Here is a 26,577-nt window from a genome sequence, read left to right as displayed (position 1 = left end):
GAGTTGAGCCTGGAGTTTGTTCATCCTGGCACAACCCCCAACTCCGTGAGCAAATGCATTTCTTTTTTGCTTAAGACAGTTTGAGTTAGGTTTCTGAAACTTGTTCCTGGCCGGCCTGATCTCCCTCAGGAGCACCCACCCACAGGGGACCTACCTCTTCTGTGCACTTTCTCCTTTGAGGGGTGCCGGGTGTGGAAATGAATCTCCACTGGGAGGACGAGGAGCTCTGCTGGGGGCTCTCTGGCTTTAAATCGACTCCTCAGGGGGTCCAGGACTCCCGGTGGTTCTTGGGAGATAGGAGGTAATTTCAAGGTCTTTGAAGCCTGGAGAAAATTAAAAAACAAAACAAAGACCAACATGGCAGGCATTCAAACCCTGCCGCCTGCAGGGGACAAATGGCATTGATCTCACTGGATCTCTAGCACCAAGAGCTGCTGGTGGGCCCCCAGGGCTGAGAAGTAAAGCTAACCAACCTGGGACCCGGGAGTCTGACTAGAGTGGGAACTCCATTCTGTCCTCCTTAATCCAGCCTCTGACTCTTCTCAGAAGTGTCAACGTGATCAATTCAAAAGCCTTTGAGAGGAAAGATAGTCTTTCCTTCTCTTGCAACTGGGGGAACTAAGCCAGATTGAAATGATATAGCTGAGATTTCTAAGTATGGAGAGGGGGAAATCTCAAGGATGGGAGAAAATCAAGGTGCAGAACATTAGTTATGCAACCATTTAGGTAAGAAAGAGCGGAAAAGAGGAATACACATTTGTGGTTGCTTACCTTACACAACCTCTCAAAGCCTCAATTTCTTCCTCTGTAAAATGGGAGTAATCATACTATCGACCTCAAAAAATTGCCATGAGGATTAAATGAGCTAGTGATGTGTAGTTACAATAGTGTTTGGAATTGGGTTCATTTCTTTATTTCTTTGAGAGTAGACTTGTCTCTCATTAGGGTTTAATACTCTATCTCGCCACTAGCAGAAAAATCTATGTATCTCTATTCTTCTGTAATATGAGTTTAGCTAAAAAGAATCACTGTCTGTCAGAATCAGCCACAACTTTAGCCCAGTTTTTGTGGCCAAAAAAAACCCCATCCCAAATGGTGTGTGTGTGTGTGTGTGTGTGTGTGTGTGTGTGTGTGTATACAGAGTCAGAAACTCCAGGAGTGGTACTTAGAGTCTCCTGTTTCCAATTATTCAGAAGTTGCCGAAAACTTCTCCTTTTAGTTGCAGCTTTTAACAGGAGAACTTGGCTCTATGAAATGTATATGTGTGCTGGGTTTTGGGGAGTTCAGTTTCACAGGAGGAAAAATAAAAACGTTCCTTACTTTTTTAATGCCCAAAAAGAGAAAAACGATCAGAAACACACGTAGGCATCCTACATGTTTAGAGTTGAATAAGGAAGGAAATTCAACCCAATATATGCAGAGTTAATATTTATAATTTGGAGACAGTAAGAAAACGATTGACCAAATGCACGCACGCACATAGGATCCTTATGTTCCTGGAGACCTTCACTGCCCCGGTGCCAGCTGCCCACCAACTGCCCCTTTCTGAATACTGACCTTGTGCGTTCTGTGTGACAAGGTTTGCATTGAGAAATCTACGTGGAAACTCAAATGATTTGTGTGAGGTAGGGCTGACAAGCCAAGCCTTAATTTCTTTATTCTAATTAAAAATTTACAGTTTCAATGTAGTGGAAAATATTGCTCTCCTCTGTAAATCATGCGTGTGGGTTGAGGGAAGGGACTCCTGTCTGCTGGGCTGGTTCAGTTCTGGGATGACCTGGTGTGAGATTGGGGACGTGCCTCAGGCCTGCTGCTTCCTCCTGGGAAGACGGAAGCCCTGCTCGGGTGGTTGGAAAGGTTAAGGTCAGGACACAGGAACTCAGAGAAAATCCTGCATAGACTGAAAACGGCCTCCCTCATTGGCACCAGAACCACCTGGAGTGCCCGTGGCTCCTCGGGGGCCACTTCAGGTGACACGAGTCTCCACAATTAACTGCCCTTCCCAGTCGGACACAAGATACTTTCACCAAAACACATCACGTCCTTCTTCCTTGCATTAGGCATATGAGGTTGGCAATATTATCCATCATGCAGACAAGATCACTAAAACTCAGGGGGGGGGGTGACCTGCTAAGTTCACACAGCTGCTTTGGGGCAGAGCATTCTGGGTCCCCTGTGGGTTCCCACTCAGCATAGGTGCCTCCAAACTACCCCAAACCCAGATAGAATTGCAAGGCAGGACCAGGCCAGAGACAGCGAAGGACATCGCTAAGGAAGAAGGTGTCCTTGACTCCTGAAGGGACTGATAAATCTGTAAATTTACGTTTTCAAAGGTGACAGACCCTCCATTATGCAAAACCATTGCTGGATTCGAGATCTCTAGCATTTTCTGTTTCAAGTGGATCTATTGCTTACAAATTCAAATTCTGTCTTTTTTAAAAAAATATTTTTATTGATTTCAGAGAGAGAGGGAGAGGGGGAGAGAGATTGAACATCAATGATGAGAAAGAATCATTGATCGGCTGGCTGCCTCCTGCATGCCCCACGCTGGGGATCAAGCCTGAAACCGGGGTATGTGCCCTGATCGGGAATCGAACCCTGACCTCTTGGTTCATAGGTCGATGCTCAACCACTGAGTCATGCTGGCTGGGCTCAAATTCTGTCCTTACTCATTTACAGATAACCCCCAGCCCCTTAGTAGAACAAAGGATTCTGTTGCCACTAGAGAGTGAAGTAACATCAAATGCTTTAAGGTACAATTAGGGGCAGCTAAAATTCCTTGGACTTCACTATTTTCAACATTTATCACTACAGCTTTTTTCCAGCTCCACATGGTGAGGTCAGAGTGGGTAGGGCCAGTTCTCTGTTTGAGACATCCCTTTGAGTCACCTTGTTCCTAAATGGAGATGAATCTTTCAAGTGCATGCTTGCACGGGTACACACACACACACACATACACACACAGACACACAACCTTTTTCTTCTTCAGCTCCCCAGGTGTGTGTTTTTCTGAGTCAGTGGCAGAGGCCACAGGAGGGAAAACACATCTTTCAGCAGGAGGCTCCTGTGACAAGTGGCTGCTGCCGCCCGTGTGGAGTTTCATGTTCGCTTGTTTGTCTGTAGAAACAGGATGGGAATGAGAATTTATTAGTTGCAGGTATGGGGAGGGACAAGTTGGCTTTCAACTGCTATCATTTTGGGGTTAATGGGAAGAGGCAAAGAGAATGCTGGAGCACTGAGACAGCCATGGCTTTGGATGAGGTGGGTTCAGGGAGCCCTCATCTCGTAATCTGGTTGGGCTCTTGCTGGCTGAGTGAGGTGATAGAGAGAATGGTAATAATAATAGTTGATATATATTGAGTGCTAAATATGGAACAAGAATTGCGCAAAGTATTTTATATACATTAACTCAATCCCCACAGTAGACTTATGGAAGTATTATCATTATCCCCATTCTACAGATGAGGAAACTGAGCCTCAGCCAGATTAAATAACAGGCCCAAGATCATAGCTAGAAAAGGGGGGGAGGTGGAATTTGAACCCAGGCAGTCTGATTGCAGAATGTTTGCCATTGAGTTCTAGACAAAGAGCCTGTCAGTCTCATTCCCACCTCCAATTGAACTTTGGCTGTTATTATTATTATTATTAAATACGTTTTTATTGATTTTAGAGAGAGAGGAAGGGAGAAGGAGAGAGATAGAAACATCAATGAGATAATCATCAGCATTGATTGGCTGCCTCCTGCATGTCCCCCACTGGGGATCGAGCCTGCAACCCAGGCATGTACCCTGCCCGGGAATTGAACTGGTGACCGCCTGGTGCATAGGTCGACCTCAACCACTGAGCCACATCGACCAGGCTTGACTGTTATTTCTTTTTTTAAAAAATTTTTTATTATTGAAAGTATTACATATACCCTCTTTCCCCCCACTGGCCCCTTTTGCCCTGCCCCTTGACTGTTATTTTCTAAGCTGAGTGGCATGAGGAAGTGACGCTCAGCTGGTCCCAGTGTTCTCAGGTGAACTCTGCATGGTTAGGTTCACTCAGATTTACAAGCAGACATTTGGCTCCTTACCGCTGAGCTCTGCCTTCCAGTTGTGGAAGGAGTTGCCATAGAATGTAATGTGGGGTTTGTCACTCATGAGCCAAGGGTGATCAATGTGGGCATGCTCAAAGGCCCTGGAGGTTTGCTGTGTTTTTTCATTGTGGTTTTCTTTTGAAACCTGCATACGATGGTGGTTCTCTATCGACGTGTCCTAGGGAGAGACAGACACACATTTCTGTCAACAGGCTTTGTAAAGGAGCAGAGCAGGCTCCTGTAACAGTCAGAACTTGTGGCTAGACTTGTGGTTCCAAGGAAGAAATCTCCCCTGTAGCTGGGGAAGAAAAACAGGGTTATAAAAGCAAGATCTCTAATGCTGTTTGTTACAATAAGACATTTTATTATGGATGAGAGAAAGAATGACATTTAACCATGCTTGACTTTTGACCTATAGCATTCTTCTCCTCCTCCTCCTCCTTCTTTTCTATGCAAAATAATGTCTGTCTTTCTGCATCACTGAGTAGTGGTGCTCATCAGAATTTCCTAATAACATAAAGACAAAGGCAAGTCTATATATTTGATCAGATGTTCAAGGAATGGGAGGTGGACTATTAGGTGACTCTTAGTTGTAGCTTCTGCTGGCTTTTTACTGTATGCTGTTCATCAATATGAGGCAAGTGGACTTTTGTGAGAGGATAGTATTTGGTGGCTAGAACCTCGTTAGAGCATTTCTTCTTGAATGAAATACACAACAGATAAGGGAGTAGGGGTGGTAATATAGAGAAGCTACTCTTTGCAGCTCAGAAGGAAGCCCATGTATGCATTCAAGAAGCCCATGTTATCCTCTAGCTGTGGGTAGCAGCTAATGTGGTCATCCAGAATAAACACTGGACCACGGCAGCGTTTTCCTGTTACAGCTCCAAAAACTTCGGATAGGGATTCACCAGATCCAAAGGCTCCAGATAAAATGAATGGAAATACTTATAGAGGCAAGAGCTCCCACCCAACATCTTCTAAATTTCTTCCGCTGGTTGATATACTGTAAGAGACTGTTGATAACTAAGTTCCCATCATTGTTGCGTATCCTTGCCCACATGTCCCATAGTTAGTTAACTGTCAGAGGGTTGGTGTAAGGCCCAAAGACTGGGGTGAGACCTTGAGAAAATACAAAGAAGTTCATCAATCGTGTGAGAATGGGTGACAGCATGTTGGAAAGCCATGTAAAAGCACCACTACCTTCGGATTTCCATCTATACCCACAGGGTCTTGATAGAAGATGCACAGTCCCTTGTAGGTAAAAAATTTGCCTGACGACTTCCATGAGTGAGACCAGGGGAAAGCTTGGAGTGGGCAGGATGTGTGGATAGGCCACAGCAGGGGAACGGCCAAGAGCCCCACCTTTACCTACCTGGGCTACAAGACTCCATGTTTGGGGGAACAAGTGGGGCATGCAAACAGTGCAAAAATAAATAAATAAAAATAAAAATGAAATAGTAGTATCATTGACTTTATTCACCATGAAATTCCTCTTTCCTCTCCACTTCCATTATGTGGCATTCTCCCCCTTGCCTGTTCTCATTGGCATCTGACACATTTATTCAAGTCAAACACATTTATTTAAGATAGTTGCATGTGTTGTCTATGTTGCTCTGAACCAGTCATTTTGTACACACACACACACACACACACACACACACACACACACACACACACGGGCCTTAGACTTCAGAAAGCATTTTTACATTTTAACCCATTTAATTCTCAGTAACCTTGTGAGATATGTATGATGACAGCTCCATTTCCCAGAATAGGTCATTCAGGCTCAAAATTAATTAAATTTCCTGGACAGGCTCACCACAACTAGGAAGATATAGGACTTGAACCAAGACTTTTCCAATTCTGTGGCCAAGAGCTTTTTTTTTTTTCTTCTAGAGACTACAGCTAGATGAGGGGAACAGTCTAGGGAAGATCTGTGATTAAATAAGTTTGGAAACCCATGAGTTAAAGTTAAACTGGCTACTTCACCTATAGAACTTCTCAAAAATGGTCCATAGTTAAGTGTGCACTGTACCTCTCCATGAGGAGAAGATGGTATGCAGCATTTCCCAAATGTATTTGGCCATGAAACCCTTTTTATTTTTCATGGAGTATCTGGCAATGGCAGGGCTCTACAGGTGACACTTTGGGAAACAGCGGTCAATAGGTTCAAAGGACTCTTCTCTGGAGGATCCCACGAAATGGCGAAGGGAGGGTGCATTCCTCTGAAGTCAAGAAGAACAATGACAGAGGGGAGTCCATTAGAAATGGTACCTCTGCCTGGGTGTCATCTTCCTACCTGGGCTGCTTCCTGAGTGGCGGCAAGTGAGTCCCCTGATGGCTGTGGTTCTTGGCAACTGAGCCGTGGTCCATGGGTCCACCGGCCCCAGCTTCCCATTCATCGAGCCCTACTGCCCGACAAAGGTGAATGGCAGGTCAGTTTGTAACACTGGGGATTGGCATAGTCTTGTTCGCTGCCTGTCTTCTTGCTTTTCTGAGCAAAAGTGTTGATCAAGGCCCTTGTTGCTCCTGCCTCATTTCTGCTAGTGCCAGCCACGTTTGAGGAACAGAACTGCCCTTCCTCAAGGGTTGAGTCTTCCTTTCTTGGACTCAGTTTCCTCCTCTGTATAATGGGGATACTGATTTCTTGCCCTCACTTCTTTGCAGAGTTGTATGGAGCTCAAATCAGGTCATGAATGTGACCAAGCCCTCTGTAAACTGCGAGGGACGAGTGAATGACGGGGGTGTGGTTATGGTAGAGGGACCTGCAGCCCTGCTCTGTTGTCGTTGAGACACTGGGTCTGAAGCCCTTGATTTCCTGGCTGGCTGCTGGTTGTTTACTTGTGGGAAAACCTCTGCCAAGAGCACTGTGGTGGGTTGGCTGTTTAGCTCTCCGAACTTACCCTGTCTGCACAACCCTCAGGAAGAATCTGAGTCAACAGATGACTCCGGCATGGTTAACGAATCTTTCATCGATGGTTTAAAGGGTCCTGCAGCTATTTTCACCACTTACTCAAAGTAGATTTATTGCTGGGACAGTCTGGCAAACCTTTGTATGGAGCTGCTTTCGTAACACCTCCACTCTCAGTATGCAGCTGGGTGGAACAATGTGGGGTTGTCTTTCAACCAGGGGCTCTGGAAGCCTTCAGAATCTCTGTGTGTGTTGGAGCGCTGGACTTCTCGAGGCTCCCAGCCAGCTTCACCTTCCCTCTATCCTCTCCAACCTTGGTCATGCCCATCCTTGCTGCTGTTGGGTCCAGAGCCCATGCCCACTTGTGGGGCTACTCCCTCCCTACGGCTCGTCTGCCTCTGCCCATGGGCTCCTGAGGCTACTTTGGGGCTGAGCTGATGCTGAGAGTGTTGGTGGAACAGATACAGACTCAGGCTCAGGTTCAGAGGGGGCTACTCAGGTTTTTGTGGCCCAGCGAAGCCTGAGGAGCCCTGGGGACCCCTCAATCTGAGGAGGCCCCCAAGAAGACCTCAACGCCTTACAGTGTGGCACTAAAGACCTTTTTGTGTGTTCTACAATGATCCTTTGGGGTTAAGCCCAAAGGACTTATTTTTTCAAGTCCATCCTTCCTGGTCAGGTTAACCTAGAACCACATTTCTGAGGGTAGAGGAAGTAAAACTTGGGCCAAATAGCTGCACCCCTATGCCAGACTCTAAGTTGGGGGAGGGGACATTGTGGGTCAATGGATATAAAGAGGCATTCTTCCCTTTGGCTGTCTCCCCGGTGATTTTGATTATATGACTCAATCTATGTGAGGGAAACCAAGATTCTTCTCAGTAAACATCAGTGCTGGCTCATTTGTTTATGCTTAGTAGAAACAGGTTTGTAAGGAAAGTATCAGAAGGTTCAGTTTTGAGAGGAGATCACAAAACTTGGTCTCTCTATATTTCAAATACGGATTCAGATTACCCGAATAATGTGAATTGTGGTAGCAATTTAGAGCTCTTAGAAAGCTTTTTTTTTTTTTTTTTTTTTTTTTTACCTTCTCTCCTGTGATTTTTTCACAACAACCCAGAGAGGGTGGAATGCATATACTGTTGCTCGCTTTTTGCAGATGAGCAAACTAAGGATGCAGGGAGCATACATGACTTAGTCAACATCACATTGTTGGGGGATCTGAGATTTGTAGCCAGGACTTTTGCTCCTTTTCCAAATAGAGTCTCTGGCAAAGAGAGGGAGGCCAAGGGGGAAAGGACGTTAAAACCAATAAAACCGTCAGTCAGGGTTCAAGTTACAGACCGAACTGTTCTTATTTCTTAACAAATTGACTTTTGGTCCTGTGATCATGGGCAATTGGGCAATTGGGCATTGCAGTTACTTAGTAACTATGTTTTAAAAATACAAGCTGGGGAGGTCTATAACATTTCTTGAGCACTTACTATGTGCCAGATACTGCATTCTCCCCTTTAACTCCCACAACTAATCCTGTGAGGTAAAGGAGGGGATGGTCATCTCCATTTTATACATGAGGAGAACTGAGACCCAGAGAGGTCAGGTGGCTTGGAATCTGGCTCTAACAGCCAACGTATTCAATCACTTACTCTATATTGTCTCATTGTTTTCTGCCTGATTGTGTCTTTCTTAATGGACAGTCTTCAAACTTGACTAGTGTTGTTATCTCTAAGACCTCTAATTGAGTGACCATTATTTCTACCAATAACTACTCGTCAGGATACACCAAGCACCCGGTGCTGCTCCAAGACAGTCACCTTAATGTACCAAAGAACGTGAGGCCACACCTTGCAGGTGTACTTCCAAATACCATCTCCTGCTGTCTTCCCTCCGTTTTGGATTCTACAAGGTACATGTTGATTATATGGTCTTAAATATTTGGATTTTAACACCTTAAAATGGGGTTTCCCAAAATAAGGTCTAGGGGTCCTGGGTTTCATTGTCCTCATCTGTAAAATGAGGGTGTTAGTTAGTCTAGACCAGCACTGTCTGTACTTTCTGCAACAATAGAATATTCTATATGTGCTGTCCCACATAGTAACCATCGGTTGCATGTGGCTAGTGAGCACTTGAGATGTAGGTAGTGCAATTGTGAAACTGAGTTTTAAAATTTTGGTTTAACTAATTTACATCTAAATAGCCACAGGTAGCTAATGGCTACTGTCTTAGACAGTGCAGGTCTAGACTCTAGGTTTTAGATGATTTCTTAAGTCTGTTCCATCTAACATTCCTTAATCTGGTGGTTTTGTGGCAATATCCTAAGAAAAAGTATAGGCTTAGGAGGCAGAATTCTCTATTGCCATGACTGTTCTTTCTCTTGCTAGGTGTATATCTTGAGCAAGTCACTTAACCTCTTTGGGTTTCTATTTGCTCATCTCTGTAATGAACATAATAAGACTTACCTCATGACTGGACTGAAAATTACTGTGAGCTGCCCCTAATCTGTTCAGTACTATAGGGATTTTACTTGTCAATATTATTCTTGAGAACTTGAAGTATTAAAAGAGCCAGAAGTTGCCTTCGCTAAGGGAGATGGGAAAGATAACTGGATAGCACTATTGGACAAAGAATAGGGCCTTGGCTAGTACTAGAGTTTGTAAGAAAAGACAAGGCAAGAAGAAAAGCCTACCACAAAGTTAATGTTTCTGAAATTAAAAAGAAAATGTCCACAAACAATGGTAATGCCTAACCAATCCCTGTCCTTGGAAAAGGATCTGCTCTGGATAAGTTGAGAATCTAGTTTAGCAAATGAATGGAGAAGAAAATGGCAGGTTCTCGGAGCTTCGTGCCATTAACTATCCCCGCTATACATCTCCCTTGAGTTTTGATTCCAGCCCCAGGGAATTTATTCCTAACCTGATCCCCATGTAATTCATCTACAGGAAATATGCTGATCAGGCAATTGTACTTCTCTTTGTAAACTAACACTCTAGCCTATACGTCAGTCTCTATGCACTTTGTCAATATGAATCGACATCTCTGAGACCAGTTGATTCAGGGGCACAACCGGGGGCACTGAAGAGATTGAGTTTCTGGGCCATCCATGTCTTGGGAATGGTGAACTCACCCAGGTAATGCTCCTGTGTAGGACCTTCTTCCCTTCCGCAGATGGCAACCCACTTTGCCACTGCGTTAAGCCCTCTTTCTTCAAAAACTCTACTATCTTCAGTTAATATTCTTAGGCTTTGATGGCCTAGGATGTAAAAACACTGAACAATGGACTGCAATATTTCCATGTTGGGGGTGGATCACCATTGTACACCAAAGAGATCAAGTGGCTTCCCGAACTGATGCCATATACCTGATCCCGAAGTCGCCTTTACTAAGGGAGATGGGAAAAGATAACTGGGCAGCACTAATGCACAAAGAATAGGGCCTTGGCTAGTGCCAGAGTTTGTGAGAAAAGACTATGACAGTCAGGCATGAGGAATGTTCATTTTCCTCTAGTCCCGTCTATTTGTTGGTGCAGAAGAAATGGCAAACCGCCAAGTGGGCACTGGCAAACCCTGCAGCTCATCCCCCTTATCCCAACAGATTTGCCAAATAAACATGAGATGTCCAGTTAACATTGAATTTCTGATGAGCAATGAATACTTTTTAGTAGAAATATGTACCAAATATTGCAAGTTTAGTCCAGCCCCCCCGCCCCCCCGCAATAAATCTGACAACTCTCTCTAAACCCCAACCATTTCCTGTTTTCGCTTTTAAGCCTTTATTTACAGAGTGCTTTTGGGATCTCAGTTCAGCAGAAGGGTGTCGGTCTCACTCCTGAGTGGATTGTGCTGGAGAGCCGCCATCTTTCAGAGGAAGAGGCCTAACAGTTCCCCTTTCTGGAGGATCGAGGATCACCTTGGAAGGGGAACTAAGGAATGCTGTGAAGAATGTGGAGCCAGGGGAGGATCTGGCTTCTGGTCCCAGCTCTGCTTTTGGCTAAATAATCTTGGACAAATTACTTTGCCCCTGGGCCTCTTTTTCTTCACCTTGTAAAAGAGAGGGATTGAATGGAAGGATCTGAGGTCTCTGAGTGGGGAAGGCTGGGAAGAAAGTTCTACCGGGGACGTGGAGTATGGGGCTGCTGAGAGGAGCCAGAGGGAAGGCAGGACTTCCCTTCTTCCCCACACTCTTGTCGCTCGGCAAATGTGGGGAAGAAAAAAGGGCTTCCAGTATGAGAGAGCCTTGCATGCCACTGAGCTTGCGCACCTTTGCTTTAGCACAAAATGGGCCTGACATGCTGGTGTTTTAAGCCTTGATGGAAAGTTCTCTCTCACACCAGAATGTGAGGCGGGGCAGCTCAGGGTGCACCTCCTCCCATTTACCCACTGACCTGCACATGGTGCCAGGGGGCCATGCCTGCAAGAGACCTTGAGGGTGTGGCTCTCTGGTTGGCTTCGAAAGTAGAGGTACAGTGGCCAGAGTCTGACCTACTCCCTCTGTGGGGACACCGGTCAGGAAACGGCATGGCTGCTGAGCCCCAAACCTCCTACTGACACAGGCTGGTTAGCACAATCCTCATCCGTCATCCAGGGACTCCTGAAGGGGCGGCGACACCAGAAACAGATGCGTCCGCCAACAGACATAAACCAAGAGCCCACGGAGGCAAGCTCTAAAAGGCCCCGCCGGGCTTGCAGTTGGAAGGAGAAGGAAACATGAGAAATGCCAGACCCCATCTTGAGCCTGAGCACCAGAAAAGGACAAAGAGCCTCAAAAGAAAACACATGACTTAGGTCAGTCTGTGGAAATCGTTTTAGTGGCCCTGCGCGCCAATGGGAAAGCCAGCTTGACAAATCGGCGTTGTCATTTAATGTTTGTAACGTGAATATCGGGAGAGACAAACTACGTCCGTGTTCACGGGGAGCCTGGCATTTTAAAAATACCTGGCTCTGCTGACTCTCGTTTCAGCCAGGGAGAACTTGCTGCCAGAGTCAGTCCCCCTGTGCCAGACATCACGGGGAACAAATGCAAATAGTAACATCTTACACTTGGCCAGGGATTTTTATGATACAAGAACTTTTACCTCATTATAATCCTTTAAGGTGGATGAGTTAATATTATAACCACTTAAATGATACAGGAACTCTCTAAGGGTGATCAGTTAAGCACAGGAATAGCAAACTTGTGATAGCTATGTTGACATCTCCCCCCACCCCCTGGTCCATGGCAGACATCACCGATTAATTATGGCATTCTTGACTGATGAACTGATTGTGATCTCAGAATCCTCCTCTTTAAACATTTTTCAAAAGTGGAGGCATAATTTATATATAGTAACATGCACAGAGTTTAAATGCTCCGTTTAATAAAATCTGACAATCGTATACACCTTTGTCACCACCACACAAAACAAAATATAGAACATTTTCATCATCCCAGAAAGTTCTCTCATGCCATGTTCTGGTCAGTGTCGCCCCACCCACCATCGTCATTACTCAGGTCAAGAAGCCACTGGCTTGAGTTTCCTTACCATATCCTGCCAGAATTCACCAAGGAAGGTTTATGGTTTTTTTTAAAAAAGAAAGAAAAATATGATGAAAATATAAAACCTGCTTGATGGGGGAGAGGAGGTTTGGGACTTTGTCCTGCTGAGCAAAGCTGTGGTTTGCTCCCATTTTGAAGTGTTTAGGACATGGAAATGCCACAGAAGGTCAGCCTACATCTGTAGCTGTGGATACAGGACGACCAGAGAGACTCTTCAGATCAAGAGGAGGCTGGGAAGCCAAGTCCATAAGATGAGGGGATACCTCTGCTGAGGAGAAAGAAACAGGTATCCAGGACATACATTCATTCATTCATTCATGCATTCATTCGTTCATTCATTCATTCCTCAAAGATCTACAATGCACCAAACACTGTGCCAAGCACTGGAGAGAAAAAAAGGATGAATAAGACAGATTGATGATTCATAAATAAATTAAGTAACACATGAAAGAAAGCATGGCGCATTCAATTGGCTTTATACTCTAGGAATTTTTAAATTAAATGAATTCTTGGAATCCAAACACAGAGCATCAACTGGCCCTTGATGTCTGGACAGTTTATGTGGCAGGTACTTCAAGTGCAATAAGAGCCTGAAAAAATTCAGCCCCACATAAATTTTGAGGCGTTTTCCAGAGGATAAGAAAGAAAGGATTGTAGGGAGAGCAGTGCAAGCAAAATGACTTAAGTTCTTTCACTCACTCCATTTTTTCCTTTGGTCATGCAATGACTATTGAGCACCTCCTGTGTGGCCGGCGCTGTGCTAAGCCCTGGAATCAGGGCACCATTAGACCCCAGGCCATTTTTGGGTGAACTGGAGCTTCCTTTCCTCCCTCTAAGTCTGTGCTTCCAATGACTTTTCTGTGAATGCAGCAAGACCAAGCCTCCTCTACGATGCTCTGGCCCCTGTGCGGAGGGCACGACGCACTGTTCCATCTGGAGAAGAGTGTCTTGTTTTCCTCATTAGTGGGTATTTATTAAGCACCAGCTTGATTCTGGAACTTTCCTGGGTAGTGTGCTCAATGGTGCTGGGAGCTGTCCCAAAGAGTTAGAGAATCCTTTGTCCTGGACTCAGGGGTGTCATTTTTGCTTCCAGGGGTGGGCAAACTTTTTGACTCGAGGGCCACAATGGGTTCTTAAACTGGACCGGAGGGCCGGAACAAAAGCATGGATGGAGTGTTTGTGTGAACTAATATAAATTCAAAGTAAACATCATTACATAAAAGGGTACGGTCTTTTTTTTTTTTTTTTTTAGTTTTATTCATTTCAAAGGGTCCGGATCCGGCCCGCGGGCCGTAGTTTGCCCACGGCTGGCTTAGACTTTGAAAGCGAATGATGGCTTCTGTATTAGTTTCCTGTTGCTGCTAAAACAAACCACCACACAATGCAATGCACAGTTGTTATCGTGTAGTTCTGGAGGTCAGTTTGAAACGGGTCTCACTGAGCTAAAATCTGGGCTGTGTCATTTCTGGAAGAAGCTGCCCCTTTGCTTTTTCCAGTTTCCAGAGGCTGCCTACATTCTTTGGCTGCGACCCCTTCCTCCACCTCCAGTCAGCAATGTTGGGCAGAGTCCTCCTTATGCTGCCCTCTCTCTGGCTCTCCCTTTTGAGTCCTTCTTCTATTTATAAGGAGCCTGTGATTGCACTGGGCCTTCCCAGACAATCCAGGAAGTCTCCCTGTTTTAAGCATCTGATTAGCAACCTTATTTCCCCTTTGCCATTTAACCTAATCTAGCCATAGGTTCCAGGGATTTGGACATAGACACCCTTGAGGGGCATTATTCTGCCCACCACAGCTTCTTTACATTTTTTTTTTCTATTTTTCTGGTTTCTCTTAGTAGTTTTTCAAATTACGCCTGTGAGGTTGGTTGATAAATTTCAAATCTCATTGGGTACCTAAAGCACTGAGAGAAGCCCAAGGCCTGCTTAGGGCTACCAAGAAGACCAGTCAGGGTTAAATCTATTCACTCATTTCCAACGTGTAGAATAATATGTCAAGTAGAAAAAGCAAGATAGAAGAGAGAATGTATAGTACAATTTTAATCTCATAAAAGTTTATTTTATAGATGAGTAATTGTGGTGGAAAGATTGGAAGGGAATACATTAAAATTCTAAGAACAGTGGTATCAGGATGTTGGACATAGATTACAGATAGTTTTTTTCTTCTTTTTTGTATAACATAAAACATTTCAGAAATATAATTAGATCATATTTGTAAATAAAAAATATGTTAAAAATTATTCTCTTACACCCACCATCTTCTCATACATATTTTTCTATTCCTTCCCCAGCATCAGCTTGGACCACAAACCACCATCCAAAAGTTACTCTAAACATAAAAGGAGACAGAAGGGAGCCGGGAGGGGAGATTCTGGGAGGACGCAGGAATAAACAACAGCAGGAGGCTGGCTGTGACTGCGTCAGACTGCTCAGGCCTGCCTTGGCTTTGCCAACCCACCCCAGCTTCTGGTTTCTTCTAAACTGAATAATTAGTGGGCATGGCGTGGCCTCTTATCCCTGCTCTACGGGGAGTGCTTCCTTTGATGAGGGACTTGCTCCTGCTGGTCACCTTCCTGGTGCCCACCAGGCGTCCGTAGGCAGAGGGGTAGAGAGGACCCCCTGCACCTGTCCCCATCCCTGAACTGGTTGTCATGTCACCCACTCTGGTGCTGGCAGGCAAGGGTTTTCAGAGGATGGAAGCACCTGGTGCAGGCTGTGCTGCCACCCAGCAGCTCTGGGGTGGCAGGTGCCAGAGTCCCCAGGAAGCCAAGAAAGGCCCAGACAGCCAGCTGCCATCTTACCCCAGAGGGTGGCCAGGCTTTGTGTGCACGAGTTGACAGAGGGGTGAAGAGCGAACCCCAGAAACCCCAGGGCTGGCAGGCAAAGCCCTCCACGCTTTGACCCCACCCACTTCTGGTACAATTCCAGCTAAGACTACACCTCTCTAATCACCCTGCTTTCCCTGCCTGTTTTCCCCTCTAAGCTTTCACTCACCCATGCCTACAAGGTCCCTTCCCACCTATTTTTACCACAAGATTCAGCTCAAATTCTACCTCCTCCAAGACACCACGCTATCAATCACAATCTTTACCTTCTTTATACTTCTCCAGCATATTAATAAATTATAGTCTAGCCCGGCAGGCGTGGCGCAGTGATCGTGTGTTGACCTATGAACCAGGAGGTCATAGTTCGATTCCCGTCAGAGCACATGCCCTGGTTGTGGGCTCAATCCCCAGTGTGGGGTGTGCAGGAGGCAGCCGATCAATGATTCTCTCTCATCATTGATGTTTCTGTCTCTCTCTCCCTCTCCCTTTCTCTCTGAAATCAATAAAAATTATATATATATTTTTTTTAAAAAAAGAAGAAGAGTGGTTTTAACTTTGGGAATGTTTGAACAATGTCCTTCTGTTAAAAAAGAAAACAAAACAACAAAAAACCAAGCAACATATCTGTGTGTATTTAGAAGTGTGAGAACTCTGACATCTAATCTCTTGACTTAGCATTTATCTTCGCTCATTAGGAAGTTAGGTCATCAAGAGAGTTGAAGAGTAGGTGTATGTTGAGCTATAAAACCCAGACGTATTGCCACATGCATCTCATTAGATTCATATATAGAACTGGAGATGATGTAAGATGCTTTAAAAATTTTATTGCACCTCCTGTGATAGCCTCGATTCTCACAGGTCTGAATGAAGCCTACATTTTGTAGGTTTCCTGATTCACGGTTCAGCAGTATAGATTCTTCTGTAAGCAGCACTACTTTATCCACTTGCCACCTCCCCACTCACCCCCTCCCCATTTTGGCTCTTTTACTCTGAGCATGGTGTTTTTAACTCTTGAGCTATGCTACTTGGACAAAGAAATACTGACCCTGCAGAACAGATGGTGTGGTCACTGGTGGGCTCAGTTTACAGTGGTTCTAGTCCATTTCCCTTCCTGATCCCACCTGGCTCTGCAGCGTCAACCTTGCTCTCTCTTTTACTGTCTGCCTCATTCAAGGTCACAGATTTTTATTTTATTTTAAAAATTCCCTGACTTAGCTACTCTCGAGTTCTGGTGTGATTACCTTACCTACCTAGTTGCATAATCTCGAGTGAATTACTCAAACTTTCTGTGCTTCAATTTCCTCATCTCTAAAATGGGATAATAATAGTATGTACCCCCGGTATTCATAGAAAGCATACATGAATCATACATGGAAAGCACTTAGAACAGTGGCAGGAACATAGTAAATACTCAAATATGGTAATGAACATTGGTATTTTTATTTGTGAATATTATTTTGTAACCTGCTTTTAAAAAATATGCTGTGAATATTTTCTCATGCTATTCATGACTAATACATGACTTTATTGCCATTCTCTGACTATAGCATAATTTATTTAATCAATGTTCTATTGTCAGACATTTATTATTTTCAATATTTTGTGTAATAATTAGTAACCCTGCAGTAAACATTCTTGTGCATAAATTTCTGGGCACATCTCTGATTATTTCCTAAGGCAAATTACTAAAAGTTGAATGATAAATCAACGAGTATCAGCCCTTTTTTAGGCTTTTGCCTAAATGCCTTGCAGATATGTCATGTGAATTTGTGCTCCCAAAGCATTAGACGGCTCATTTCCCCACAGCCTTTCCAGCACTGGACATTATGGTTTCAAAACTTTCTTGCCAGTCTGTAGTTTCATAGTCAGATGGTGTGCACTGTAGTTTCCAAAGCTCTCCTCTTATGAGATTTTTCATTTTTAAAAAATCTCAAGCCCCTTTTTAGTTACTTCTGTAATTTTAATCTATGAAGTCTCTATCAGAAACTTCTGCCCTGTTACTATTCCTAACCTTTCCTTTCTGATTTCTTCACACCATTTCTCTTCTACCTGTTGGGAGTTAAACTATAGTGTTGTGTTTGGGTCAGGTCTGTGTTATAAATCTAGTAGATAAATACTATAGGAAGACAGGAACTTTCTTTTTTTCATTGAGCCCAATCTAACCAAAAATGAAGCAGTTCCCTAGAAGACTCATCTCCTTGATAGTAATAAGATACTTGTTGCCCCAAATATTTAAGCCACATAGACAAGTGTCTGAAAGCTGTGGAAGGGATTCTTCTCTGGCAGTAAGTTGACCTACATATTAGTGTCCAACTAGGAAAACAGAAACCCTCCAAATCTTTAAACATAGAAAAAATGTAATTCTGGGAATTGGTTACCCAGGTGGTTAAAAGCCAAAACGATGATGAGGTAACACTGAGATTCATAACATTAGGAAGCTAGCACCACCCTTAAACTGGGGACAGGTGGAGCAGGTGGGGTCACCTGGCGGAACCTGGAGCCACAGTGGGCCTGTCTGTTGGGAGCTGGACCACAGAGGTGATGCAGGTGCTTCTCAGCACCAGAGGTAGAATGGGAGGGGAGAAATACCCTGGCTTTTCTCTTCTCCTTCTCCGATCTCCTTCCAATGTATTCCATTGGCAAATTCAGTGAAAAGCCAGTTGACCCGGCTGTCTGTAGAATTATATGTTGTCGTGGTCAACGGGACTGTGCTGAGAGCAGAGTACTGGGAGCGTGAAGAGTGGGTGTGAACGCAGAGAGGCCGAGGCCTGCCACGGCGATTGCTGGAGGCCCTTCCAAGGCCAAAGGTAATAGGGCCAAGTGCAAAGCATGCTTGCCCTGGAGAGGTAGGCAGTCCTGAGTTTGAATAGTGACTTTGTCATTTACTAGCTCTGAAACCTTGGCCAACTTATTTAAGTTGGAGTTAAGTTAAGGGAGGTCTGAGAGCCTCATTTACAAATGCTCTCCCTCTGTCCTCAGTCTTATGAGGCCTTTGTAAAGATTAAATAAAATAATTGCTAAAAAAATAATTGCTAAAAAAATAATAGTCAGCATTCAACAACAATGAACTTCCTGTCATTCAAGAATTTGTGATTGTAGTAACTATACATGGTGTGAGATGGGTACTATTGGGGTGATCACTTCAGAAGTTATATAAATGCCTGAAACTAATGTAATTAATATTGTATATCAACTGCATTTAAAAATAAAAAAGATGCCAAAACCAGTTTGGCTCAGTGGATAGAGCGTCGGCCTGCAGACTGAAAGGTCCCAGGTTCGATTCCGGTCAAGGGCATGTACTTGGGTTGCGGGCATATACCCAGTAGGAGATGTGCAGGAGGCAGCTGATTGATGTTTCTCTCTCATTGATGTTTCTAACTCTCTATCTCTCTCCCTTCCTCTCTGTAAAAAATCAATAAAATATATTTAAAAAAACAAAAAAACAAAAATCTTTTTTAAAAATAAAAAAGATACTTTTAGAAAAGAAAAAAAGAATTTTAAGACAAAGGACAATTGGGCATTTGGTCAAGGTCATTAAGGTTCTCTATATATTGAAAGAAGGAAAAGGGGCAGAGGAATCTTTCCTTCTGGAAGTTCTGCTGATGGTCAGGTAGGTGATAAATTGCCCAATAGTGACACTGAGAGATGATCTAAGACCTTTGAAAGTATCACCCATGATCAATTCCTTCATTCCACAAACACTTCTGGGTCCTCACTATTTTCTGGAAGTGACTGAGACATGGTCCTCACATTCAAGGAGATGGCAACAGATGGGCGAAGAGATAAATCGAAGTGCATGACGGATGTGTACTGAGGAGGGAGCACTGGCATAGCTTTGCCTAAGGCAGTGGGAGGAGGCTTCAGCAAGGAGCTGACCTTTGAGTTGTGTTTTGAAGGATGAGCAGTTGTCCAGCTGCAAAAGCAAGGTCAAAGGGGAAAGTCACGAAAGAGTGTGACTTGTTTGGGGAATGGTGAGCGAGTCACATGGGTGGAGCCTTGAGGGGTCCATAGACAGGTGGAGGTAAAAACAAGTGGCAGAAGTGGCTAAAATGGAGGAAAAAGTCAGCGTGTGAAGGGCCTGGTGTAATAAGCTAATTAATGACTTAATTCTGTGGGGAACAAGAAACTGCAGAGTAACGCATCATCTGTAACTTAGAATTTCTTAGTGTGACACATGTTCCCAGCCTCTTCTCATGCATGCAGCTACATAGAGCAGGGGCCATGTGTCCATCTCGTAAGACATGAGAAAGTATGAATCAGAAAAATGAGCACAGGAGCTTTTCTTCACTATTAAATTCAGAGTGGAAAAAAGTCCTTAACTTATCCTGCAGACGCTGAAGGGCTCAAGGTAAAATATTCCAAATGTTCTCTCTCCCATTTCTACAAAGCCAAGCACATCCGAGGGGCGATGCTTCTGCTTGTGGTTCTGAGGCAGGATCTCAAGGATCTGGGGGGAACGTTGGCTGGCCTGGACCTGTCTGAACGCTGAAAAGGAGTTGCGTTACTCTAACGGAAAGGAAAACACAAAAGGATGAAAATATAATCCTTTATGCTTTTCAGAGCCCTCTCACTTAAATCACCTCATTCAGGCCTCGTGACAGTTGTGTGTGGCAGAGAGTGCCGAGATACGGTCCGGTTTAGAGGTGAAGAAATGGAGGCTGAGGGTTGCCTGCCTTCCCTGGGATCTGAGAAGGACTTAGACCTGAAGGTACAGATGGATTTCTAGCCACGCAGGCCCAGTGCGTTCCCCGACCCCCGACAGTGCTCTGCCTACCTGTCTCCTTTCGTGAGCCAGGATGGCTTCTCCGAGGTCCCGCAGCGTGAGCAGCTTCGGACCCGGCCTTTTCCTGTGGCCTTTGGGGCGCCAGGGGCCTTTTCTCCTCTCTCCGGGCGTCCATGCTGATAGCGCTAAACCTTCTGAGTAGAGGATCAGGACTCCCTTTCTGGTGCTGAAAGTTTTAGGGAGTAAGAGGCTCCATGTGTGCTGGGTGGGGTCGCCCTTATGCTGCGGTTTGCAGACCAGGACATAATCTTCTGGAGACTTCCAGTTCAAGTAATCCTGCAACGGAAAGCAACCACCTTGATCGATTCACTGTGGACAGCACATTAAAAAATTTTCTTTTAAATTATATTTTTATTGCTTCTAGAGAGGATGGGAGAGGGAGTTAGAAACAGCAATAATGACAGAGAATCATTGATCGGCTGCCTCCTGCACGCCCCCTGCTCGGGATGGAGCCCGCAACTTGGGCACGTGCCCCGACCGAGAATCGAACCATGACCTCCTGGCTCATAGGTGGACGTTCAACCACTGAGCCACACCGGTTGGGCTGGACAGCACTTTTATAGCACATACTGCTTGTGCAAGGTGTTGGACATTTTTTTAAAGTGATTGGTTTTCTCCGAGCTGCTCACATGGTGCACAAAACACAGTCACTCTTCTGAGCAACTGATTTCACATCTCAGAATTAGTAGGACCCAGGGCACGGTCCTGTTTTACTCCATATGACTTTCAGGGGAACTACTTGTGCCTAGAGGCTTAAGTAGGGAAGAGTTAGGTTACAGGCCAGTTAGTTTCTTGGTATGCAAGCAAGTCGTCAGAATTATCAAGGGCAGCAGATAACTTTGAAATTAGACCTGGACTAGCTGGCAGTTTAAAGAGGAGAATGCCATTCCAACCCATCACTCCCGCTGGACACAGGGAGAATTTCTATGCATTCCAGATGCGTTGTAACTTTATCTAATTTGGCTATTTCGGAGCCTATAAAGTAGTTACATATCTTGTAAGAAAGTAAATGCCATTGTCCACAGAGGTTTTTGAAACTCTATATATGTCTTTTAATACAGCAAAGGTCAGATATTGTGACAAACTACCATGACAATAGAAATCTCTGTATGAGCCAAAATTTTTCAAAATACCCCCAATGGAATTTTTATTCTTGGCAGCATTCAACAAAGTAAAATTGCAGTACAACAAGGGAATTTTGCCACCACTTTAAAATGAAAAAAAAAATTTTTTTGGCCTGTATTAAATATGAGTCCTGTGGGTTGAATTCCAGAAAGTTCAAGGAAGCCATTGAAATGACAAGAACACACACAGCCTTCCGACCACAGAGCGCAACTCTAAAAACCAGAGAGACATCAGCTTGCCTAGAACCCAGGTGGAGATTCTGGTCTTGAACCAAACCATCCGAATTCTAGACAATCTGGAAACTCCATCAGCCTAAAGCAACCGAGGCTGTAGGTCGGTGTGCAGGAGGAAGCAAGGGGGTCCCCGGGGCAACCGCGGGGTGTCAGGCGAACACCTTCTTTTCTTGAGTTTCACCAAGCAGGGAAGATCTGCCACGGACACCCCCCCCCCCCACCTCACCCATCAAACAAACCCAAACACGCATGGCTCAGCTCCAGATGGAAAAAGAGAGCATTCCTCCCGCACTGCCCCCCACCCCCACCCCACTCCCAATACGCCCTGATTCCGCTGTAAAACTCACCTCTGGTTCAAAATAGACTTCTACCTTCTGTTTGCTCTGGACCCACTTGCCATGCCCCCGGCTCAGGGGAGAGAGCGGGAGCATGTTTTCCCTCTGACCACCCTTCTCAAGGGCAGTTCATCTTGGTTTGAAGGCTGAAAACTGGTCACACCTCAAGATTTCCTGAGCGCAGCAGGGAGCCCGAGAAGACCACAAACACTGGGCCTTTTATTAAATGCATTTCCCCCTCATACAGCAGCTTCTTAGTAACAACCGGCCACACAGTTCAGACAGTGTGTGTCTTTGTCGGGAGAAAAAATAAATCGCAAACCCAAACTCCTCAAGCCTCGGATTGTCTACTTTCTGGGCAACCTCTCTCTCCCCTTTGCCTGTGGCCTGGTTGTCCCTGGTCCGGTTGCTCTGTTACCAGCGCACCTACAGATCTAGCCACAACACCATCCTTCTCCCCGCAGTGGCGGTTGTTTCCTGGTTGCTATGGCAGCGCAGGGACACGCAGTCCCTTAAACCAGCCCAGGCAAGGCGGAGACTGCCGAGGGCAGTGTTCACACACTGGGAGAGGGAGGGTCCAACAGGCATTGAAGGGGCCAGGCTCAGATTTCAAGTCCTGACGGGGGGGGGGGGGGGGGGGGGGGGGGGGAATGAGGGCATGCTGAGATATTTTTCCTGTTATCACAGCACCCGTCTTGTTTTGAGAGTGTCTTCTTCCTTCTCCTGATGCGAGAGCCTCTCACTGTCAACCCACCGTGAGTAAATTCAGAGGAGTCACCACGTCACCTAAAGCGACCGGTGAAGTTTTCCTTGGCTGAGCTCCAGCACCTCTTCCCCTGGACATGAGGCCCTTTACGGTCATTGCTGCTTTGCTTGGAGTGAGTGTGAGATCCTGGGACTCTCCAGAGAGCTTTGCCTACCTGCTTACCACCTAGGTGAATGCCATCTCCAAAGAGGGGCTACTTGGGAGGTACAATTGGGGGGCATTGGGTTGCCACAATGGCTGGAAGCCAATACTGGCATTGAGCAAGCAGGGGCCTGGGATGCTGGAGGCTCCGTGGTGTGTGAGACTGTCCCACGTAATGAGAATCGTCCGACTCTGAATGCCAGTAGCATCGGTTGTGAGAAGCACCGCTATGGCCTAGGCTGCTTGGCTCTCCTGGATGCTGACACTGTGAGGACAGGAGGCGGGGGTGGGGGTGGGAGTGTCAGGGAACAAAAGGATGCCTTTGCGGTGATCTGTGGCCCCGCTTTGGCCTGTTGTCTGTCAACTGAACCCCAGTGGCAGCCTGTGGGAGTGTCCCCCGCTGACCTGCACGAAGAGGTCTAAGAGGCCGCGGGCCCAGTTACCATTTAGATCTCCCTCTGGGGCTCGGCCTTCCCAGGAAGCAGGCTCAAGCCTCCTGAGGAGGAAATGGAGGGCATGCTGTATAATCAGGTTGGGTCCATCATCAGGAATCAAGACAGTGAACATAGAGGCTCAAAACTTTATTGTGGAATTTAGTCAAAACCACAATAAATACAGTGTCAACATCCATTAGGATGGCTATTATGGAAAAAAACACCCCCCCCCCCCCCGCCCCCCCCACACACAAAAAGAAAATACCCAAAAAAACAACTACAGAAAAGAACAAGTGCGGACAGGGGGAAATTGGGACCCTTGTGCACTGTTGGTGGGAATGTAAAATGGCGTAACTGCTGTGAAAAGCAGATAGTATGGCAGTTCCTCAAAAAGTTAAACAGTCCTGGCTGGTGTGGCTCAGTTGGTTGAGCATCATCCTGTGCACTCAAAGGTCACCGGTTCCATTCCCAGTCAGGTTTGGGGTTTGGTCTCTGGATGGGAGGCAACTGATCAACACTTCTCACATCAGTCTCTCTCTCTCTCTCTCTCTCTCTCTCTCTCTCTCTCTCTCTCTCTCCCTGAAAAATCAATAAAAGCACATTAAAAAAAATTAAACATAGAGGTATGATATGATCCAGCAATTTCACTTCACAATTCCACTTCTGGGTATATAATCCCAAAGCAGTGAAATCAGGGATTCAAACAGATATTCGAACACCCAAGTTTAGAGCAGCATTCTTCACAATAGCCCAAACATGAAAACAATTCAGGTGTCCAACGACAGATGAATGCATGAACAAAATCAATGTATACATACAATGGAATATTATTATTATTTTATATTTTTTATTAATTTCAGAGAGGGAGGGGGAGGGAGATAGAAACACCAATGATGAGAGAGAATTATTGATCAAATGCCTCCTGCATGCCCCACACTGAGGATCGAGCCTACAACCTGGGCATATGCCTTTGACCAGAATTGAACCTGGGACCCTTCAGTGTGCAGGCCAATGCTCTATCCACTGAGCCAAACTGGCTAGGGCTGATGGGATATTATTTAGTCTGGAAAAGAATTTCTCCCAGTCTCTCCAGGGGAAATTCATTCTCTGAGACCACCTGATTTGGAAATGTGAATTCACCCATAAAAAGGTCACCTTTCTGAGACTAAGCCAAGTGAACCTCTCACCTGGGACAATACTCAGGTGCTCCCCCCCCCCCCCCCCCCGCTACCCCCAAACACTGTGGCAAGGCTACCAGGCCTCTAGGGTAATGTATGAGCAGCCAGACCATAGCCCATCGCGGGCCTATCCTAAACTGTCGTGTTTACATCCACACTGGTTAATATGGACAATGAACAGATGTACAGATCAATTAATAGACAGTTAAAAGCATTTACTCAGTTCCCACAGCAGTTTATGGAAAGTGCATTTAGAAAGCAATCGAGATTATTGCTATTCTAAAGTGCTTGGGGATCCCAGATGAAAGGCCCCTGTAACTGGAAAGTATTTATAACTCAAGAAGAAACCCTCCACACCCACCTCCTGGCGTGCCTGACTGTCAGCCCATGCAGCATGTCTGTTTAAATTGCGCTGTAAATCCTATAGGGTGGAGACTGTGTTGTGATCCCTTGTAAAGCATCATGAATAACCACGGCGCTCTAAATAAATAAGGACCACATGGAACAAAGGAAAGAGATGTTCTTCGGCCATGTCCCCACTGCATAGTCAACGGCCATGTCCGCACTGCATAGGCAACGGCCATGTCCCTACTGCATAGTCAACGGCCATGTCCCCACTGCATAGTCAACGGCCACGTCCCCACTGCCTAGTCAACGGCCACGTCCCCACTGCCTAGTCAACGGCCACGTCCCCACTGCCTAGTCAACGGCCACGTCCCCACTGCATAGTCAACGGCCATGTCCCCACTGCATCCAGGAATTCGTCCCTTGCTCCAAAGTGCTTGGGGTCAATGGATGCTCCTCTGGGGAAGTGGCTGATGGGATAGTGTCAGGGTTCTCAGTCCCTTTTATTATTTATTTATTTAATCCTCACCCGAGGATATTTTTTCTTTTTTTAAAAATGTCTTTTTTTCTGCCGAAGCCGGTTTGGCTCAGTGGATAGAGCGTCGGCCTGCGGACTGAAGGGTCCCAGGTTCGATTCCGGTCGAGGGCATGTACCTGGGTTGCGGGCATATCCCCAGTGGGAGATGTGCAGGAGGCAGCTGATCTATGTTTCTCTCTCATCGATGTTTCTAACTCTCTATCTCTCTCCCTTCCTCTCTGTAAAAAATCAATGAAATATATTTAAAAAAAAGTCTTTTTTTCTTTTCTTTCTTTTTTTTATAATTTTTATTTCTTAAAGTATTACAAAGAGTATTACATATGTCTCCTTTTTTCCCCCCCTTGACATTCCCCCGGCACCTACCCCCCCCCCCCACCCCAGTGTCTTGTGTCCATTGGTTAATCTTATATGCATGCATATAAGTCCTTCGGTTGATCTCTTAATCCCCCCCCCCCCAAACCCTCCCCAGGCTTCCCACTGTAGTTTGACAGTCTGTTCAATGTTGCTCTGCCTCTGCATCTACCCCTGTTCATCAGTCTATACTGGTCCCCATTATCTGTCCCAACCTCACTGGAGCAGTCCCAACCTCACTGAAAAAATTTCTTTATTGATTAAGTTATTACATATGTGTCCTTATCCCAACATTACCCCTCCATTCCCCCCACTCATGCCCTCACCCCCCTGTTGTCTGTGTCCATTGGTTAGGCCTATATGCATGCATATAAGTCCTTTGGTTGATCTCTCCCCCCTGCCCCCACCCTCCCCTACCTTCCCTCTGAGGTTTGATATATCTGATTGATGTTTCTCTGCCTCTGGATCTGTTTTTGTTTATCAGTTTATGTTGTTCATTATATTCCACAAAGGAGTGAGATCATGTGGTATTTATCTTTCTCTGACTGGCTTATTTCACTTAGCATAATGTTCTCCAGTTTCATCCATGCTGTTGCAAATGGTAAGAACTCCTTTTTTTACTGCAGCGTAGTATTCCATTGTGTAGATGTACCAGTTTTTTAATCCACTCATCTACTGATGGGCACTTAGGCTGTTTCCAAATCTTAGCTATGGTGAATTGTGCTGCTATGAACACAAGGGTGCATATATCATTTCTAATTGGTGTTCCTTCCGTTGATTTTTAGGAGAGTAGAAGAGAGAAGGAAAGGCAGAAACATCAAGGTGAGAGAAACACATCGATCGGTTGCCACCTGCACGAGCCCCGACCAGGGCCCCGGGCCAGGAAGGAGCCTGCAACCAAGGTACGTGCCCTTGATCAGAATTGAACCCAGGACCCTTTGGTCCCCAGGCCGATGCTCTATCCACTGAGCCAAACTGGCTAGGGCTCTCAGCCACTTGTAAAGGGCAATGT

At 45.4% G+C, this 26,577-nt stretch overlaps 1 protein-coding gene across 1 annotated transcript in view; it reads right to left on the bottom strand.

Annotated features, from left to right (window-relative positions):
- Positions 1–22,300, bottom strand: part of KIAA2012 — a 97,317-nt gene extending 75,017 nt beyond the window's left edge. Inside the window, exons 1-5 of the mRNA XM_081095353.1 lie at positions 21,825–22,300; positions 20,111–20,395; positions 4,076–4,256; positions 2,975–3,117; positions 155–323 (exon numbers count right to left, since the gene is read on the bottom strand). Coding sequence (XP_080951479.1) covers positions 155–323; positions 2,975–3,117; positions 4,076–4,256; positions 20,111–20,395; positions 21,825–21,908 — 862 coding nt within the window. The 5' untranslated portion in view covers positions 21,909–22,300. The remainder of the gene's footprint in view (positions 1–154; positions 324–2,974; positions 3,118–4,075; positions 4,257–20,110; positions 20,396–21,824) is intronic.
- Between the last annotated feature and the right edge of the window lie 4,277 nt (positions 22,301–26,577).

The sequence above is a fragment of the Myotis nattereri genome (assembly GCF_964212035.1).
Source record: "Myotis nattereri genome assembly, chromosome: 7".
In the NCBI taxonomy this organism is placed as follows: domain Eukaryota; kingdom Metazoa; phylum Chordata; class Mammalia; order Chiroptera; family Vespertilionidae; genus Myotis; species Myotis nattereri.
The sequence above is the reverse complement of the archived record's forward strand: the minus strand, read 5'-3'. Positions and strand labels throughout refer to the sequence as shown.